Source organism: Rhinoderma darwinii, chromosome 1, assembly GCF_050947455.1.
Source record: "Rhinoderma darwinii isolate aRhiDar2 chromosome 1, aRhiDar2.hap1, whole genome shotgun sequence".
In the NCBI taxonomy this organism is placed as follows: Eukaryota; Metazoa; Chordata; class Amphibia; order Anura; family Rhinodermatidae; genus Rhinoderma; species Rhinoderma darwinii.
In genome coordinates, this window is record NC_134687.1 from 421,109,629 (window position 1) to 421,129,704 (window position 20,076).

Genomic DNA, 20,076 nt, shown 5'->3' on the forward strand with positions numbered 1-20,076 from the left:
AATAGAGCCCTATAAACACGCTTATCATGTATGTTAGGAGCTTTCCCAACGTACACAATAAACATAGGGCAATAACATGATGTGAATGGGGCCTAACATGTACCAAATAACATGTGTCACCTACACTAAGAGAAGGCGTCTATATTGTGAACTGTGCATATAACATGCAAATAAGCGATTCTTCATTTATATCATGATGACTGTATTAAAACCATAGGAGTCCGTCCTGAGCAGAATTTCTCTCATTACTAGTTTGTCCCTGTTCCTGGGTAACCTGTTAAAGAACAAAAAAAAACACTCATTAGCATTTAGCTGTTATATGCATTGGCAGAGTGTAATAACTTGCTGCTCTAACTGGATTTGTATTGATGTATTAACTTGCTTGATAAAAGCAAATCGGTCCATAAAGTAGATAAGGTTGAATCAGAGCTCTGTACATTGTTTATATATACAGTATTTGCTGCAAGGCTTTTAAAATGGACAGGTTTATAATTAATAATCATCATATTTAACAACATACCTTATTTTCTTTTTCTAAGTTTTAAATTACTGTCTTCCTTTTTGTCATAGGTCAGCTCTGTGCGGATGCAGGGTTGTCTTTTGTTGGTGTTTGCAAAGTATTTCCATCTGCCCTATCTACGTGATGTACAGACTGATTGCACAAGGACTGGCTTAGGGGGCTACTGGGTCAGTATACTGCTGTAGGCAGCTAGGCCCCATGCACACGACCATAGAATTAGTCCGTAATTGCGGGCCGTAATTACGGTCAGCAATTACTGACCCATTCATTTCTATTGATCACGGACACCTTCCTGTATATTTACAGGAAGGTGTCCGGGCTGTAGAAAGCCTCCACAAAAGATAGGACATGTCCTATCGTTTGCTTTTACGGACCATGCTCGCATACTTTGTGTATGGGAGCATAAGCCGAAAATGCGGGTGGCTGTCCACGGCAGGCCGTGCCCGCAATCGCGGACCGTGATTATAGGCACGGCCGTGTGCATGAGGCCTTAGGCATGTGGCACACCACAAAAATATGAAAACATTTTGAGGTCTGTGTTGTGGGCTGTATATTGTTCTGTATTCCACAGGGGCAATACAGTTCATTATAAGGGTATGTTCATGCGTAGTGACCAAAAACGTCTGAAAATACGGAGCTGTTTTCAGGCGAAAACAGCTCCTGATTGTCAGACGTTTTTGTAGCAACTCACGTTTTTCGCAGCGTATTTTACGGACGTTATTGGAGCTGTTTTTCAATGGAGTCAATGAAAAATGGCTCCAAAATCGTCCCAAGAAGTGATGCGTAAAATAACACCTCGTGGGAACAGAACACCGTAAAACCCATTGAAAGCAATGGGCAGATGTTTGTAGGCGTAATGGAGCCGTTTTTTCAGGCGTAATTCGAGGCGTACAACGCGTGTGAACATACCCTAAGGCTGGGTCCACACGACCTATTTTCAGAGGTAATGGAGGCTTTTTACGCCTCGAATTACGTCTGAAAAAACGGCTCCAATACGTCGGCAAACATCTGCCCATTACTTTCAATGGGCTTTACGATGTTCTGTGCAGACGAGCTGTCATTTTACGCGTCGCTGTCAAAAGACGGCTCGTAAAATTACAGCCTCGTCAAAAGAAGTGCAGGACACTTCTTGGGACGTTTTTGGAGCCGTTTTCTCATAGACTCCAATGAAAACAGCTAAAAAAACGGCTGTAAAAAACGCTGCGAAAAACGCGAGTTGCTCAAAAAACGTCTAAAAATCAGGGGCTGTTTTCCCTTGAAAACAGCTCTGTATTTTCAGACGTTTTTTGTTACGCGTGTGAACATACCCTAAGGCTGGGTTCACACGACCTATTTTCAGACGTAAACGAGGCGTATTATGCCTCGTTTTACGTCTGAAAATAGGGCTACAATACGTCGGCAAACATCTGCCCATTCATCTGAATGGGTTTGCCGACGTACTGTGCAGACAACCTGTCATTTACGCGTCGTCGTTTGACAGCTGTCAAACGACGACGCGTAAAAATACAGCCTCGTCAAAAGAAGTGCAGGACACTTATATACATTATATGCAGGGCACTTCTTTCAGACGTAATTTGAGCCGTTCTTCATTGAACTCAATGAAGCACAGCTCAAAATTTACGGCTGTCAGAGAAGCCTCGCAAAATGCGAGGAGGAGGAATTACGGCTGAAACGAGGAAGCTGTTTTCTCCTGAAAACAGTCTGTCATTTCAGCCGTAAAAGCCTGCTACCGTGTGCACATACCCTTAGGGTATGTTCACACGCTTAACAAAAAACGTCTGAAAATAAGGAGCTGATTTCAGACAAAACAGCCTCTGATTTTCAGGCGTTTTTGAAGCTGAAAATTAAATTTGGAGCTTCTTTTGAGGCTTCTTTTGAGCCGTCTTTTGAGGCGTTTTTCATAGTGTTCAATGGAAAATCAGCTCCAAAAAACGCCCCAAGAAGTGACATGCACTTCTTTTTACGGAGCGGCTTTTTACGCTCCGTTTTTTGAAACCGAGGCGTAAAAAGACTCCCGTATGAACTAAATGCTTTTTTTCCCATTGATTTCAATGGGCAGATGTTTGTAGGCGTTCAGCTTCCGTTTTTTCAGGCGTTTTTCGAGGCATAAATGCCCCAAAATACGCCTGAAAACACTGCGTGTGAACATACCCTAAGACATATGAGTTAACATGCTGCAATTTTTTAGTGTGTGTGCGCACCAATTAAAAAAAAAAACCCTTAGGGTATGTTCACACGTGCACGTCCGTTACGGCTGAAATTACGTAGCTGTTTTCAGAAGAAAACCGCTCCGGAATTTCAGACGTAAAGGCAAGTGCAGGCGTTTTTCGCAGCGTCCATTACGGACGTAATTGGAGCGTTTTTTCTATGGAGTCAATGGAAAACGGCTCCAATTACGTCCCAAGAAGTGACAGGCACTACTTTGACCGTCTGCACAGAACATCGTAAAACCCATTCAAATGAATGGGCAGATGTTTGCCGACGCTTTCAAGCAGTATTTTCGGCCGTAATTCCAGGCGTAAAACGCCTGAATTACGTCCGTAAATAGTGCGTGTGAACATACCCTTATACCGCAGGTTCAGGGTATGTTCACACGCTAGACTAAAAACATCTGAAAATAAGGAGCTGTTTTCAAGGGAAAACAGCTCCTGATTTTCAGACGTTTTATGTGCCACTCGCGATTTTCGCTGCGTTTTTCGCAGCGTTATTTACGGCCCAAGAAGTGTCCTGCACTACTTTTTCGCGCCCATTTTTTACGCGTAAAAAACGCAGCGAAAAACACTCCGTCGGAACTGAACACCGTTTTCCCATTGAAATCAATGGGCAGATGTTTGGAGACGTTCTGCTTCCGATTTTTCGGCCGTTTTTCGGGGGTTTACGGCCATGTGAACATACCCTAACTGAAGCAATGATGTGCATGTTTTTATACAGAAGCATTCCAACTGTTTTATGGATTTGAATCACGCAGATCCAAAAATATGTGTGCATGCTGCCTTAGGCCTTATTCACGCGAACGTATAATACGTCCGTGCTACGCGCGTGGAAATCACGTGCGTCGCACGGACCTATGTTAGTGAATGGGGCCGTTCAGACTGTCAGTGAATTTCATGCAGCGTATGTGCGCTGCGTGAAATGCACGACATGTCCTATATTTGGCCGTGTTTCGCGCAGCACGCACCCATTGAAGTCAATGGGTGCATGCAAATCGCGCTCAGCACACGGAAGCACTTGCAGGTGCCGCACGTGATTCGCGCAACAGTAGTAAAATGAATGAATGCAAACAGAAAAGCACCACGAGTCATAATGATGCCGGCTGCACGAAAATCACGCAGCCGCTCACCATATGCTGATGACACATGGACCTTTTGCGCGGGCAAAACAAAGCATTATTTGCGCGCGCAAAACGGACACGTCCATGTGAATAAGGCCTTACTCATACAATTATATTCCTGCCTGTTTAGTATGTGTTGGTTTTTGCCTCATTTTTTCCTCCTCTTTTAGGGTAACAAAGGTGGAGTCAGCATTCGGTTATCTGTGTTTGGCCACATGGTGTGCTTTCTGAACTGTCACTTGCCAGCTCACATGGAAAATTCCGACCAGCGTGTAGACAATTTTGAGAGTATTCTGCAGCTTCAGCAGTTCCAGGGTCCTCTGGCGAATGGCGTTCTAGACCACGAGTAAGTTCCTCGTCTAAACTTAGGTTGAATGATTTGGCATTAAATTAGCTTTTCCCTTGTAATATATTTCCACAACTAAGGCTTTATTCAGACGAACGGGAAAAACGTCCGTGAAACGCGCGTGATTTGCCCGCGCGTTGCACGGACCTATATTAGTCTATGGGGCCGTGCAGACATGTCCGTGAAAAAAAGTCATGACATGTCCGTTCTTTGGGTGTTTTGCGCGAATCACGCACCCATTGAAGTCAATGGGTGCGTGAAAACCACGCATGTCGCACAGAAGCACTTCTGTGCGAACAGTGTGATTCGTGCAACAGCTGTCAAAAGGATGAATGAAAACAGAAAAGCACCACGTGCTTTTCTGTTTACAAACATCCAAATGGAGTGTCATAATGCTGCAGCTACACGGAGCTGTTAAGTGGCTTTTGCGCACGCAAAATGCCGCGTTTTTGCGTGCGCAAAAACGCCACGCTCGTGTGAATGATGCCTAAATCAAACTTTTGCCACCATAATGGGTAGTCATGTGAAGCAGTCACCTAGGGCACAACACTAACAAGTGGAGAATATTATAATCCATAACATTCTTAATTATTAGCTAGTTGAGACTGTGCTCATCTGATTACTGCTTATGAGCGACTGATATGGCTCTTTTTGGTACATTTTAGTCAGTTCTTCTCTGCTACTAAAGGAAGTATTATGAGGTAAATAAAGTCTCTGATGCACCAATAAAGTTATTTCACCAAGTAAAAAAGATCTGGTTCTGTTCTTTTTAAAATGAATTTGACACAATTTTAGAAAGATCTTCCATTTTATGCTCTTTCGAAATCACATCAGTGGCAGCTATTGGTTGAGAGGCTTCACATAGTCTCAGCCACCGCCCTTTAGTGCTGAAAGGAGTCAAGGCCATTACTACGTGGTCCCTCTTAGGGTATTTGCACACGGTAGCAGACTTTTACGTCTGATTAGACAGACTGTTTTCAGGAGAAAACGGCTGCCTCGTTTCAGCCGTAATTCCTCCTGCTCGCATTTTGCGAGGCTTCTCTGACAGCCGTAAATTTTGAGCTGCTCTTCATTGAGTTCAATGAAGAACGGCTCAAATTACGTCTGAAAGAAGTGTCCTGCACTTCTTTTGACGAGGCTCGCCTCGTTTACGTCTGAAAATAGGTCGTGTGAACCCAGCCTAAGGCTTGCTCTCACTTTAACTTGAAGGAGTTGTCTGCTTTGGACAATCGCTACTTGTTAGAAGCTGTTTCCTGACGATAAACTACAAATCACAAAGTGTCCACTGCCATGACCCCCAGGGATTAACTGTAATCTGTGGGTAAACCTTTCAGAAGTGTTCTATTTCCTTGAGCGCGCCACCACAGGGCAAATTAAGCATTACACATTGCTCATTCAAATGAATAGGTTGTCTGTGTAATGCAGGACAGGACATTTCCTCCAGAGCGAGAGACGCTCTTTGTAACGGCTCTCCTCTCTGGCCAAGAGATGAAGCTCCTGAACAGGAGAACTCTCTATTAACTGGTTCAGGACCCGGTACCGTCTAGCTATTTTTAGCACGCGTTAGTTAAACAGCTAGAACGTTTTTATTTGTTGGGCTAGTGATGTGATTTTTGCAAGGTTTTTTCGGGATCAATGCAGGTGTCTTTTTTTTATTTATTTTTTATGTTTTAGCTCATATTTTCTGGTAAGAATATAGTGTTATCCTAAAATAGACTTTTTATTTGTGATCGTCATTGTCTACTGTAAACTTTGATATATTACAGGCAGGGGCGTAACTAGGAAAGACTGGGCCCCATAGCAAACTTTTGACTGGGGCCCCCCCTCCCCTGGGTATCACACAACCCCCCCCCCCTTGTAGATAGTGCCTCCCTGTAGATTCCGCCACACAGCGCCCCCTGTAGATAGCACCATACAGCCCCCTGTAGATAACGCCATACAGCCCCCCTGTAGATAACGCCATACAACCCCCTGTAGATAACTCCATACAGCCCCCTTGTAGATAACGCCATACAGCGCCCCTGTAGATAACGCCATACAGCCTCCCCACTGCAGATAACGCCATACAGACCCCCTGTAGATAACGCCATACAGCCCCCCCTGTAGGTAACGCCATACAGTCACCAACCCCCCCCCCCCCCCCAAAAAAAATACATGTGTGATCGCTGGCAGCGATAAGGAGAACAGGGGACCGAAAGTCCCCCGAAGTTCTCCATGACAAACCTCGGACTTCCGGCGTCTGCGCAGTTCAATAAAAATGAAAGGAGCGCTGATCACGCGTGCGCACAAGCGCGACCGGTGTGCAAGTAATTTTTATGGAGCTGCCGACAGACTCCGGAAGGCCGAGGTTTGTCATGGAGAACTTCAGGGGACTTTCGGTCCCCTGTTCTCCTTATCGCTGCCAGCGATCACACATGTATCCCCTCTCCTGTGGATAGGGGATGCATGTCTTTTGTTGGAACAAACCCTTCAGCGGCGTCGCGCTGTAGCAGCCATAGCAGCTGCTAGCTGAGCCTCCGGCCATGTGGGGGGGCCCGTGCCGGTGGGCGGCGCGGGCCCCTTCATGCTTCGGGACCCGTAGCAGCCGCTACAGCTGCTACAGCGGTAGTTATGCCACTGGCACCAGATCTGACATTATTCTTAGCCTGCCCCATATTCATCATATTTCTGTGCAAAGGCTCATGCATAGACCCTGAGGTGGCCTCAGTGTCCCAATGTTTCTGTATTCATTAGGGAACTGTATTCTCCCCTAAAAGCAATGCTTCTAGGCAGGGGCGTAACTAGGAAAGACTGGGCCCCATAGCAAAACGGCCTATAGTTTGTCCTACAAAAGACATGCATCCCCTATCCACAGGATAGGGGATACATGTGCGATCGCTGGCATTGATAAGGAGAACGGGGGACTGAAAGTCCCCCGAAGTTCTCCATGACTAACCTCGGACTTCTGGCGTCTGCGCAGTTCAATAAAAATGAAAGGAGCGCTGGTCACGCATGCGCACAAGCGCGACCGGCGCTCCATTCATTTCTACGGAGCTGCCGACACAGACCCCGGAAGTCCGAGGTTTGTCATGGAGAACTTAGGGGGGACTTTCGGTCCCCCGTTCTCCTCATCGCTGGGCGTCCCAGCGATCCCACATGTATCCCCTATCCTGTGGATAGGGGATGCATGTCTTTTGTAGGAACAACCCCTTCAGTGGCGTCGCGCTGTAGCAGCCATAGCGGCTGCTAGCGGAGCCTGCGGCCATGGTGGGGGCCGTGCTGGCGGGTGCCACGGGCCCCCTCATGCTGCAGGCCCCGTAGAAGTCGCTACGGCTGCTATAGCGGTAGTTACGCCACTGCGTATAGGTTTGTACGGTGTAAAACTACAGCTCCCAGCATGGCCGGAACAATGGTAAGGATATGCTGGGAGATGCGGTTTAACAAAAAAAAAATCATACCACCATCATCTCGCTGCAGATCATACAGTGACTACAATACTGATTAGAGGCAGATTAATTTACATTAAGTGACTCACCGGTGACATCTCAGATTCTAGTTCTTTTCTTCTCCCTCCGGTTCAGACATCTATGATGGATTTCTCCCGGCCATGACCCATTTCTGCAGTTTTCCGTTTAGATGTCTTCAGCTTCTCAGTTTTAAAACATTTCTGCACCTATAAACAAAGTTAAAATTCTCAACACATCTAAATATAACTGTGTCACACACACACACACACACACACACACACACACACACACACACACCGTGCCCCCTGTAGATAGTGCCCACATATGGACTCCAGAGCTGCAAGGCAATAGCGCTAACCACTGAGCCACCGTGCTGCCCTACATATAGCTTCCCCTATAGTTAGTGCTCCACGTATAGCCCACCTCTGTAGATATTGTCCCACATATAGCCCACCCCTGTAGACTGTGCACTACATATAGCCACCCTGTTGCTAGTGCCCCACAGGTATCCCACCCCTGTATATAGTGTCCCACACATAGCCCACCCCTATAGAAAGTACCCTAAAAAATAGCTCCCCTATAGATAGTGCTCTACATATAGCCCACCCTTGTATAGTGTCTCACATATACTGCCCCACATATAGACCCCCCTGTAGATAGTGGCCCACATACAGACCTCCCCTGTAGCTAGTGCCCCACATATAGACCCCCCCTGTATATAGTGGCCCACATATAGACCCCCCTGTATATAATGGCCCACATATAGAGACCCCTGTATATAATGGCCCACATATAGAGCCCCCTGTATATAGTGGCCCACACCCCCACATATAGACCCCCCTGTAGCTACTGCCCCACATATAGACCCCCCTATATATGATAGGCCCCACATAAAGACGACCAACCCCCCCCCCCCCATTATAGATAATGCCATTCACATTTTTGAAGAAAAAAATAAATAAATTGCCATACTCACATGATCCCGTTCCCACGCTGTTCACTGGCGATGCAGACATGCTCTCTTCTGAGCATGTCTGCAGGAGCTGAACGAGCGTCCTCCAATGACGCTGATTGGCGGGGCAGAATGACTTGCCCCGCCAATCAGCACCTTCCAAGCATGGAAGCGGCGCGATGATGTCATCGCGCCGCTAGCCAATCAGTGTCATTGTAAGGCACTGGATGGTCAGGCACGGAACATGCCCGGCCATTCAGTGCTAACACATGTATTTGGCTGCCGCTAGCACTGGGGCCCCCTCCGGTGCTAGCGACACCTACAGGCATGATGAGAGGGCCTGTGTAAGGCTCGGCGGCGCGGGCCCCACAGTAGCGGCGCTACCGCTGTAGCAGCCGTAACGGCTGCTAGCGGCGCCACCGGGCATTTGGGTGGGCGTGTCGGCTGGCGGCACGGGCCCCCTCAAGCCCCGGGCCCCGTAGCAGCCGCTACTGCTGCTACCGCGGTAGTTACGCCACTGATTACAGGTCTATTTTAGTGTAATTGGGTCAGGGCTAGCGTTACAACAATGATTAGCTGGGGGAGCATTTCTTTTAGAAGCGTATTATATGTGTAATTTTTATTTAATAATGTTTTACGTTTTGTTTTGCTTTTATTTTTTATTATTACGGCCTGTTCCTCCAAAGGTCAGAAAAAAGCTTTGGGGGATTTTATTATTCCATTAAATTTTTTTGCCACTTTTTTACTGTAAGGGTATGTTCACACGTCTTAACAAAATACGTCTGAAATTACGGAACTGTTTTCAGGCTAAAACAGCTCCTGAATTTCAGAGGTTTTTGCAAGTGCACGCGTTTTTCGCGGCGTCCATTACGGACGTAATTGGAGCTGTTTTTCAATGGAGTCAATGAAAAACGGCTCCAATTACGTCCCAAGAAGTGATATGCACTTCTTTGAGGCGGGCGTCTTTTTACGCGCCATCTTTTGACAGCGACTCGTAAAAATACACCTCGTCTGAACAGAACATCGTAAAACCCATTGAAATCAATGGGCAGATGTTTGCAGACGTATTGGAGACGTTTTTTCAGGCATAATTCGAGGCGTAAAACGCCTGAATTACGTCTGAAAATAGGTCGTGTGAACATACCCTAACTGGCACCTCACAGCAGGGAAATCGGCCATATTATAGTGACTATTGTCACTGTTAGGGCTGTTCTGAGTCGTGTTAGACCCAGCAGCAGCCTCCTACTACCGGCATCCTGGCAATCATGTGATTAGTCAGATGAACACCGGGACCAATAAAGGCAGTGGCGCCAATAATGGCAGCGGATACTCTATTCTATACACAGTGCTCATTGAGCGCTGTGTACGTGAGTACAGAGAAGACAGAAGTGGTGAAAAACGCTTCTGTCTTCTCTCCAGGTCTCTGCCATTCTCTGACTGCCGGGTACCCGACATTTATATTAATACATATATATATATATATATATATACACACACTACTGTTCAAAAGTTTGGGGTCACCCAGACAATTTTGTGTTTTCCATGAAAACTCACACTTATATTTATCAAATGAGTTGCAAAATGACTAGGAAATATAGTCAAGACATTGACAAGGTTAGAAATAATGATTTTTATTTGAAATAATAATTTTCTCCTTCAAACTTTGCTTCCGTCAAAGAATGCTCCATTTGCAGCAATTACAGCATTGCAGACCTTTGGCATTCTAGCTGTTAATTTGCTGAGGTAATCGGGAGAAATTTCACCCCATGCTTCCAGAAGGCCCTCCCCCAATGTCTGTGTGCTTTTGCCCATATTAATCTTTTCCTTTTATTAGCCAGTCTCAGATATGGCTTTTTCTTTGCCACTCTGCCCTGAAGGCCAGCATCCCGGAGTCGCCTCTTCACTCTAGACGTTGACACTGGCGTTTTGCGGGTACTATTTAATGAAGCTGCCAGTTGAGGACCTGTGAAGCGTCTATTTCTCAAACTAGAGACTCTAATGTACTTGTCTTGTTGCTCAGTTGTGCAGCGGGGCCTCCCACTTCTCTTTCTACTCTGGTTAGAGCCTGTGTGTGCTGTCCTCTGAAGGGAGTAGTACACACCGTTGTAGGAAATCTTCAGTTTCTTGGCAATTTCTCGCATGGAATAGCCTTCATTTCTAAGAACAAGAATAGACTGTCGAGTTTCACATGAAAGCTCTCTTTTTCTAGCCATTTTGAGAGTTTAATCGAACCCACAAATGTAATGCTCCAGATTCTCAACTAGCTCAAAGGAAGGTCAGTTTTATAGCTCCTCTAAACAGCAAAACTGTTTACAGCGGTGCTAACATAATTGCACAAGGGTTTTCAAGTGTTTTCTAATCATCCATTAGCCAGTTAGCAAACACAATGTACCATTAGAACACTGGAGTGATGGTTGCTGGAAATGGGCCTCTACACACCTATGTAGATATTGCATTAAAAACCAGACGTTTGCAGCTAGAATAGTCATTTAGCACATTAACAATGTATAGAGTGTATTTCTGATTAATTTAATGTTATCTGCATTGAAAAAAAACTGTGCTTTTCTTTCAAAAATAAGGAAATTTCTAAGTGACCCTAAACTTTTGAACAGTAGTGTGTGTGTGTGTGTGTATGTATGTATGTATGTATGTATATATATATATATATATATATATATATATATATATATATGTACACACACGTACATGTACAGTGGACAGTGCTAAACCGGTTAACTCAGAATTCCCTAATAAGGTATATGAAGATGAGTTTTCTAAACTAGACAGCCCCTTTACGGTCACAGCGCTTCTCCCATGCGTGCCACTTAGGAGTCTGTTGTGCAGACTTATGACACAGTGACTGAGTAGTGAGTAATGCTGAGGGCAATGGATTCATATGCAAAGGTGACACCTGCATTACTGCTGCCTTGTGCACATCACCTATTTTCATCTTGGAAAACCCCTTAGACGCCTTTGCATAATTCAAAGTTCCACGGACATCAGTTTGAAGGCTCAAGGACCAAGCAGAACTTTGGTTTCTGGGTAGAAAAGGTTCAGTCACAATGTCTCACTAGTATAATGCAATGAAATGTCAACTGGGCTAGAAGCAAACATATGAAAATAAGTTATTCTGGGCACAATAGGAGATCTCAGAACAGGTTTCTAGGGTTATACAAATGTATGCAAACACATGTACACAGTGTCACGATGGGTGCGTGGACCCACTGGGCCGTACCGCCGTAGCAGGATTGCAGCCCACCAACAGGATATCAAGTCAAAGTCTATAGTTTGAATAAGGGTATCTGTGTTAACGTCATACCGTAGCAATGGTAGGCTTGGATGGGATCTTGGCAGCAGGCAGACACCAGGTGCGGTGTAACACGGATGGAGTAGTATACAGCACAACACGACTCCAACTCTCTGGCACAGGAACAAGGTAGCACGGGATACAGGTAGCAGGTACGGGAACACTGGGAACTGGAAAACACTAAGGGACCATTTGCAAAGACTAACACAGGTAAACACAACAACGCTCAATGAAGGAAGGAGCAGGGCCCTTCTTATAGTCCAGGGTGATTATGGGCTAATTTGATATACAATTCAGGTGCGCGCGCTGGCCCTTTAAGGCTGGACACGAGCGTGCGCGCGCACCCTATGGGACACAGCATAGTGAAGCGGAAATGAGTGCTGGCGTCTCCTGAGTAGGAGATAGGGGCCAGTGCTCACTGATCCATTGCTGCGACCGTCGTGGGGGGGGGGGAAATCCCGATGGCCCGCGGCCATGGGTGTCACACAGTCACATCAAAGCATCTCTTTATTCAAAGGAGACTGCCACAGAAGTGCAGGTACAGTAGGTGTATGACATTTATGTGCTCCTACTTTTAGACGGGGATCTTAGGACATGTTTTAAGAAACCCTATAATATCTATGGTGGTCTTAAAAGTCTGTGAAAATTCAAGTTTTACCCTACATATTCTTAAAGTGTAGCTAAACGTTCAACAAAATTCTGATGTGTCATATTGACACGTCAGAGGTTTTGATTGGTGTGGGGGTCCGATACCTGGGACCCCCAAAAATCGCTAAAACTAAGAGACAGAAGTACTCGTGTGAGCACAGAGCCGCTTAGTCTATGAGCCCGCACACCGCTACATCGGCTTTCCGGAAAAAGCCGAACAGAAACAAAGTGGCTAACGCTCACACGAGCGCTTCAGCCGCTTCGTTTTAGTGATTGGTGGGGGTCTCAGTGCTCCGACCCCACCAATCAAAACTTCTGACATGTGTCAAGTTTGTTGAACGTTTAGTTAGCCTTTAATATAAAACAAGCACTGTATTTTCTTATCTGATCCATAGTATATTTATTTTCATTTTTGTGTGTGATTTTACTGTGCTTAATACATTTACTGTTTAAAATGTGCCAATATTCTGTTGCACATGCCCTGCTCCACAGTTGTCAGCTGTTTTAGACACTTTTTTGCACCAAAAAGAGGGCATAGCTTAGTGGAAAGTGGGTGTTGCTTAAAATTCTGTACAAAATTTGGCGCAAAAACAACAAACTGCCGTAAACTAAGCTAACTAATAGTATATATAAGGAAAAGAAAAATGTCTACAATGTCTAGCAAGATGCGGCAAATTTATCATGCAGAGTGCACCACTTTGATAGATTTGTTGCATCTTCTGACTGCCTGGTCTAAGTTTACTCTGTCCAGGTATAAGACAGCATTAGTAAATCTGCCCCAATGATTTTTTGTTTCTGTTCATGTGATTTCAGCCTGGTGTTCTGGTTTGGAGACCTAAACTTCAGAATAGATGATCTAGACCTGTATTTTGTGAAGTCTGCTATCCAGGGCAACAAGCTTTCTTTGCTTTGGGAGAAAGATCAGGTGAGCGTACATGGGTAGAAAATGCCTAAAATGCTGGTATGTAAACAGGCACTGGTGATACATATGTGACTGAGTATGAGCAAGAATTACATTTTGCCAAAAGGAAACCCCTAGAAAGTTCAGGTGATTCAAGTCCACCAGAGCCTCTCTTACGGAGCAGCTCTCCATTTAGCGGGGCCCCCTCTCTATGACGTCCTAAAATCTGTGTGAGTGTTAGGGCTCATTCAGCGTGTATCCCGTCCGTGTAACGGCCGTATTTCAACGGAGAGTGTGAAGGGTCTGTGAAAAAATAGGACATGTCCTATTTTGTAGCGCTCCACGCATCCCTCCATAGACTCTAGTTTATGGGGGATGCGTTATCACGCGTCCCGCACGGGTGCACCTCGGACATGAAAAACGGTAGTTTTTCACGTCCAAGGTTTGTTACGTTCGTGTGAATGTTGCCTTAGATGGACAATAAGCCCATTACAACAGTAGTTTCTTTTAACAGTCTACGAGTCTCTGCTATGGCCTTTATATACTGTTTGATTGAAGATCAAATATTGATATGTTTACATATTTGGAAAAATGTTATACCCTCTTTTCTCATGACTGTATGTCAGAGGACAACCATTTACTCCACACAAACAATAACAATAATTTTTTGTGTCAACAATTAATTTTCAACAACAATAAACAATACTTTTATTACTTTTCCACATAACCGTGCTTTTGTGTCCGCAATTTATCTGCATTTTTGCGTACAAATTGCGGACCCATTCATTTCTATGACCCCATTCACACAATCCCTGTGGGGGCGACAAAATCCGGGCCTCAAAAACTTAGGACAACTCCTTTTACGGTCCGGATATGCAGGTTCACAAACTGGTGACAACAGTTTTTTTCTGTTGCGGATCCGTGAATGCTGTTGATACACAGATGCACAATTAAAAGTTTTTTTGTGGACATATGGACCACAACGGATCGGTGGTTTTACGGCCCACAAAACCACTACGGTTGTGTGCACAAGACTTTTTTAATTGACGATTTTGTGCTGTTTTAATTGGGCTGCTATTGTTAAGATCACATTGAATTGTTTAAATTGTACTGATAATCTGTTCATATCTACTGTAAATGTCTTTTAAAGTGAACGTTAAAGAGGCTCTCTCACCACATTATAAGTGGCCTATCTCCTACATAAGGAGATCGGCGCTATAATGTAGGTGACAGCAGTGCTTTTTATTTAGAAAAACTATCTATTTTAAAACACTTTATTAGCAATTTTTAGCTTTATGCTAATGAGTTTCTTAATGCCCAAGTGGGCGTGTTTTTACTTTCGACCAAGTGGGCGTTGTACAGAGGAGTGTATGACGCTGACCAATCAGTGACCAATCGGCCTCATGCACTCCTCTCCATTCATTTACACAGCAGCATCACGTTCTTACTAGAACACGATGTGCTGCCACATACACAGACATTAATGTTAATCAAGTGTCCTGATAATTAATATACATTACATCCAGCCAGGACGTCATGTGTATGGCTGGAGGTAATATATATTAATTATCAGGACACTTGATTAACGTTAATGTCTGTGTATGTGGCAGCACATCGTGTTCTAGTAAGAACGTGATGCTGCTGTGTAAATGAATGGAGAGGAGTGCATGAGGCTGATTGGTCAGCGTCATACACTCCTCTGTACAACTCCCACTTGGTCTAAAGTAAAACACGGCCACTTGGGCATTAAGAAACTCATTAGCATAAAGCTAAAAATCGCTAATAAAGTGATTTAAAATAGTGATGCTTTTTATTTAGAAAAACTGTCATCTACATTATAGCGCCGATCTCGTTATATAGGAGATAGGACACTTATAATGTGGTGACAGAGCCTCTTTAACCTTTTAATGTGATGTCGTTTTTATTTTCACCATTCTGCGCTGAGTCATTTCTCAGTATATCTTTATAGGGGTCAGAGGTAAAATTTTCGATAGAGATCCCAATCCCTTTTGTAGACATATATTTAAATGAGAAACATCTCGCTGTCTGCAGCCATCTCTAGAGGGAGTTTAGCAGCTTATTGCGTAGTGGTTTATTATTGTAAACAGCTCTATTCAGGTATTTTGGAGCTCATTATCAGAAAATGGAACTCTTTCTGCTCTAAAGATACTGTATATTAGGAAATAAATGATCACACAATATTAGATCTATTTAAATGTAAAAAAATAAAGTTCAATTAACTTTAACCACTTCCCACAGAATTAGTGGGCGGTATATGCTGTGTCTACACGATCACCAGTGGGATTGTGGCTGCAATTGACAGCCGCTGTAACGGAGAAAATTTAGCTCCCATGTATTTAATCCCCATTGTATTGCTATCAGTTCTGAGGCTCCATTGTCCTGTGCTCATCAGCCCCAACATCACGTTCTCTGTGGCTGATGGTTAATTACTGACAGGTCAAATTAAAGGGGCTGCCTGGGATCAAGGAAGGGAAATTGCATAAAATAATGAAATCATAAAATACCTTTTAAATCCCCTGCCGCTCCAGTCTTCCCCGCTGGTCTTTGTTTACTGAGCTGCAGTGATGTAAAGTCTACACACATGACCGCTGCAGCCACTGCTCAAGCCAGCGATTGGCTGCTGCGGTTACGTGTGTCAACGTGGCATAATCGCTGCAGCTCAGAAAACAAAGACTTGTAGGGAGCACCAGAATGGCAGCGCTGGAGTGGCAGGGGATTTAAATAGTCAGTAATGCTTATTTTATTATTTTATACAACCCACCTCCCCCTCATCTTGTTTTTCGCGATTCTGGATAACTGCTTTAAGGTGTCCAGGGAAGTACAGTATTAGTGACTGATAGGACAAACGCGGGTCAATGTTTTGCCTGGGATGAATTCTCCCATTGCCATTATTCCAGCAACAGGTAATTGACTAATGGTTGTATTATGTATATTTTATCTGGTCTATACACTTAGGATCTTTTTCTAGACATTAAACCTAGTTTATAGGAGCCATTACAACTTACATTTTGGACCTGATATCTTTATGTGACTGGGGTTATGGTTGATTTCAACCCAGCCTGTTTTTAATTATGTTTTTATTTTTTTGTATATGTTTTTTGGAAGGTGTATTATGTTCATATGTATGGAATAATAAAGATAAAATTTTCTAGATTATCTGGAATATTTTGTATATGTATTTTTGAGCTGGAACATTATAGGTCTTACCTATTAGTGACTGATAGGGCCTGTGCTTTTCAAAAACAAGTTTGTAGTTGCCTTTTTTTTAATGCATTCTGTGATTATAAAAAAATAATTCAAATGAAATGGTACCATATATATGTACCTGAAAAATGTATGTCTTGAAATATTATGTAAGTATGGCAGGTTCTTTTGTTTACTTCTCTTCTTGTTACTGTATATATTGCAAAAAGTAAAATTAAACCTAATAACTTAGCAAAGAAAGGGGGGCGTGGCTTGGCACGCAACGGGAGCAGTCGCATGACTTGAGAGCTCCGCTGTGGTCCCGTGCTATATTGATCCTGTGAATATCCTGATCGTTCCTTACCTTCATCATTATGTCCCGGAGATCCAGGCAGCAGTCGGGTGGTAAGAGTGGAGTTATGGGCCCCACGAGAGGTCAAACGGCCACGGAAAAGCTACAGAGCTATGCCCGGGAAGATATCAAAGATGGCGGCCGTGCTTCTCTGCAGCAGCGCTCAAAGGGCAGTGAGACGCCTGGCGGGACGACATCTTCCTCAGCGGTGGTGGAGGAGACAGAGCCGGAACCTACCCCGACGGAGGTGATGAATAAACTCCTGGCAGCCATATCAGCATGCAAGACCTCGCTGACCGGTAAGATGGAGGAGGTGAAAATTGATATAGGCCTCATCAGGCAGGATATGCAGGCCTTGAGAGAACGAGTGACGCATGTGGAGGATAGAGTGTCGGGGGTGGAAGACAGGATGGCGGCCATGCCACGTGCGATTACGGATCTGGAATCCATGGCGGAGTTATTAAAACAAAAAAATTATGATTTGGAAAATAGGCTGCGCCGGAATAATATCCGGATAATAGGAATGCCTGAGAAGTCGGAGGGCCAAGATCCGGGCGAATTCATATCTAAGTGGTTGAAAGAGATACTGCCAGATGCACCTTATTCGCAGGCCTTTGCAGTAGAAAGGGCGCACAGAGTGCCGGCAAGACCACCTCCACCGGGGGCCCCTCCGAGGCCGATGCTGGCCCGGTTGCTTAATTGTAACGACAGGGACATGATCCTACGTCAAGCACGCCGGCTGCAAGGAATTAAGTATAATGGCGTTGCTATATCCATATTCCCGGATTTCTCGGCTGATCTACAAAAGCGCCAAGCTACGTTTATGGCGGTGAAAAGGCGGCTGAGGGATCTCAATATCCCATATTCTATGGCGTATCCTGCAAGGCTGCGGGTAGTGGATAACGACCGTTCTATCTTTTTTAACTCTCCGCTGGAGGCCGACGATTGGGTGAGAGGGAAGAGATCGCCCCGCCGTGTGTGATCCCTTTGGAGGGTGAGGATGGAAAGTGCTGGAATTTAAAGATGATGCTGGAGTTCCTCATGCGCCTGATGCAGGCTAAAAGGTTTCTTTTTGCTGGTTGATCTCCTGTGTTTAAGGAGGGATTCCAATGTTACGGTACACCCAACTTGAAGACTTATCCGGCGGGTGGATAGATCCGGAGGCCCTGAAAAGGGTCATTCTTATCCTCCCCATTTCATTTGAATGGACTGCCGGGACTATCAATCTGTTACCATTCTGTTCACGGAGCTTGGCCTATAATGGGAAGGAGTGATCCGGCCGAAGTGAAGAAGGGGTCTCAGTTGAGAAATCGCAGGAGAGATCCTGGTATCTGCGCAGGAAGCATATTGCGGTTAAATATTACTGATGTATTGTTTACACTGCTGATTGATTTATAGTCCTCCTGTACGAATTTATGGAAAGGGCTTAAGATGTAATGTGATGTTTGAAGATGCAGATAGGGAAGGATACGTTAACACTGCCTAATAGCATGGGGCCTTCCCCGTTACTCTTTGGTGCCACGAGGAGGGCATGATTCGGCAATGGCCTATGTGTCATCTCGCATTGCCGATACAATTTACTGTTTATATGTTAGTTCTGTCGTTTATGTTTTCAACGCCGTATTTAGGCGAAATTATACTCATTTATGAATTCAAATGTCTAAAAAGTCATACAGTGCAAAGAAGGTGGGGAAAGGTCGCTAGGGAAAGTATATTGGTATTATGCAGGAGTCGGGAGCCATCTTCCCTCCGAGGCAGACATAGTTTCCGGGCCCACTAATGGCGTCTATACCGATCGTGTCTTGGAATGTACGGGGGCTGGGTACCCCGAGGAAAAGGGCGGCCATTTTTGCATGTATCCGTAAATTTAATCCCTCTATAATATGTCTGCAAGAGACGCATTTAATCCCAGACAAAGCGAGATTATTGCGTAGACCTTGGATCCAATGGTCTTCACACTCTTTTCATACGTCCTACTCCCGGGGGGTATCTGTATTAATCCACAAATCTCTGAGGTGGGAAGCGGTCAAACTTAAAGTGGATAAGGAAGGTAGATATGTGTTTATACATGCTTACATCGACACTATACCATTTGTATTACTGGGCCTATATGTTCCTCCTCCGGCGAATACACAGATTTTACATGAGGCTGCCGCATTTGCTGCTGCTTATCCACAAGCTACGGTACTGGGCCTGGGGGACCTTAACATGGTCATGGATCCCAAATGTGATAGATTTAGAGGGGAAGTGGATTGTGGGGTTGCACCGGTGGCTCCAACAGAGTTGAATTTGCTATTTCAAGAAATGGGTTGGATAGATATATTTAGGTGCAAACATCCGAATGTAAAGGTATACTCATGTCATTCTATCGGTAGGAATTCCCTGTCCCGTATAGATTATATCTTTGGGAACACTCTAATGGTTCCGATGGTAACGGATATTTCTTATGAAGTAAGGGGAGTGTCAGACCACTCTCCGATGGTAGCTTGCTTCAATCACCCAGGGCCTGTGAGGATTGGTAGCTGGAAAATTCATCCATTCTGGCTCACCCTGATAGGGCCACAAGATCGCATACCAGATCAATTGGAGGTTTTTCAAGATAACAATAACTCGTGTGATAATCTTAATATTTTATGGGATACCCTGAAGGCCTACCTGAGAGGTTGCTTGCGATCTACAATCTCCTACATAAAAAGGGAAGCGGCAAAGGAAGAGGGTCAGTTGGCACAGGAATGTAAAACATTGGAGGGCGAATATATAGAAAACCCATCGGAAGCAAATAAACATGCATGGCTGACGATGGGCCGTAAATACTTATTATTACTACAAGAAAAAGCTGATAGGAAACTGTTTTTTGCTCGGCAAACCTATTTTGAATTGGGAAACCAATCAAGTAAATTGCTGGCTCATTTAATTCACCACAACTCTCAGAGCTCAGCAATACTAAAGATTAAGGACAGTCAGGGCCGTGAGTTGACTGATACCCCTAGTATAGCGGCCCGATTGACCCAATTCTATAGGGACTTATACTCCTCCCAGTCTACGTATGATTGGTCAAACTTGGAGGAC

General features: G+C 44.7%; 1 protein-coding gene across 2 annotated transcripts in view; it reads left to right on the forward strand.

Annotated features, from left to right (window-relative positions):
* INPP5J (inositol polyphosphate-5-phosphatase J) overlaps positions 1–20,076 on the forward strand; it is a 92,604-nt gene that overhangs the window by 53,264 nt on the left and 19,264 nt on the right. For both annotated transcript variants that reach the window (XM_075829417.1, XM_075829408.1), the window contains 3 exons: positions 571–687; positions 4,022–4,197; positions 13,364–13,475. In XM_075829417.1, coding sequence (XP_075685532.1) covers positions 571–687; positions 4,022–4,197; positions 13,364–13,475 — 405 coding nt within the window. The remainder of the gene's footprint in view (positions 1–570; positions 688–4,021; positions 4,198–13,363; positions 13,476–20,076) is intronic.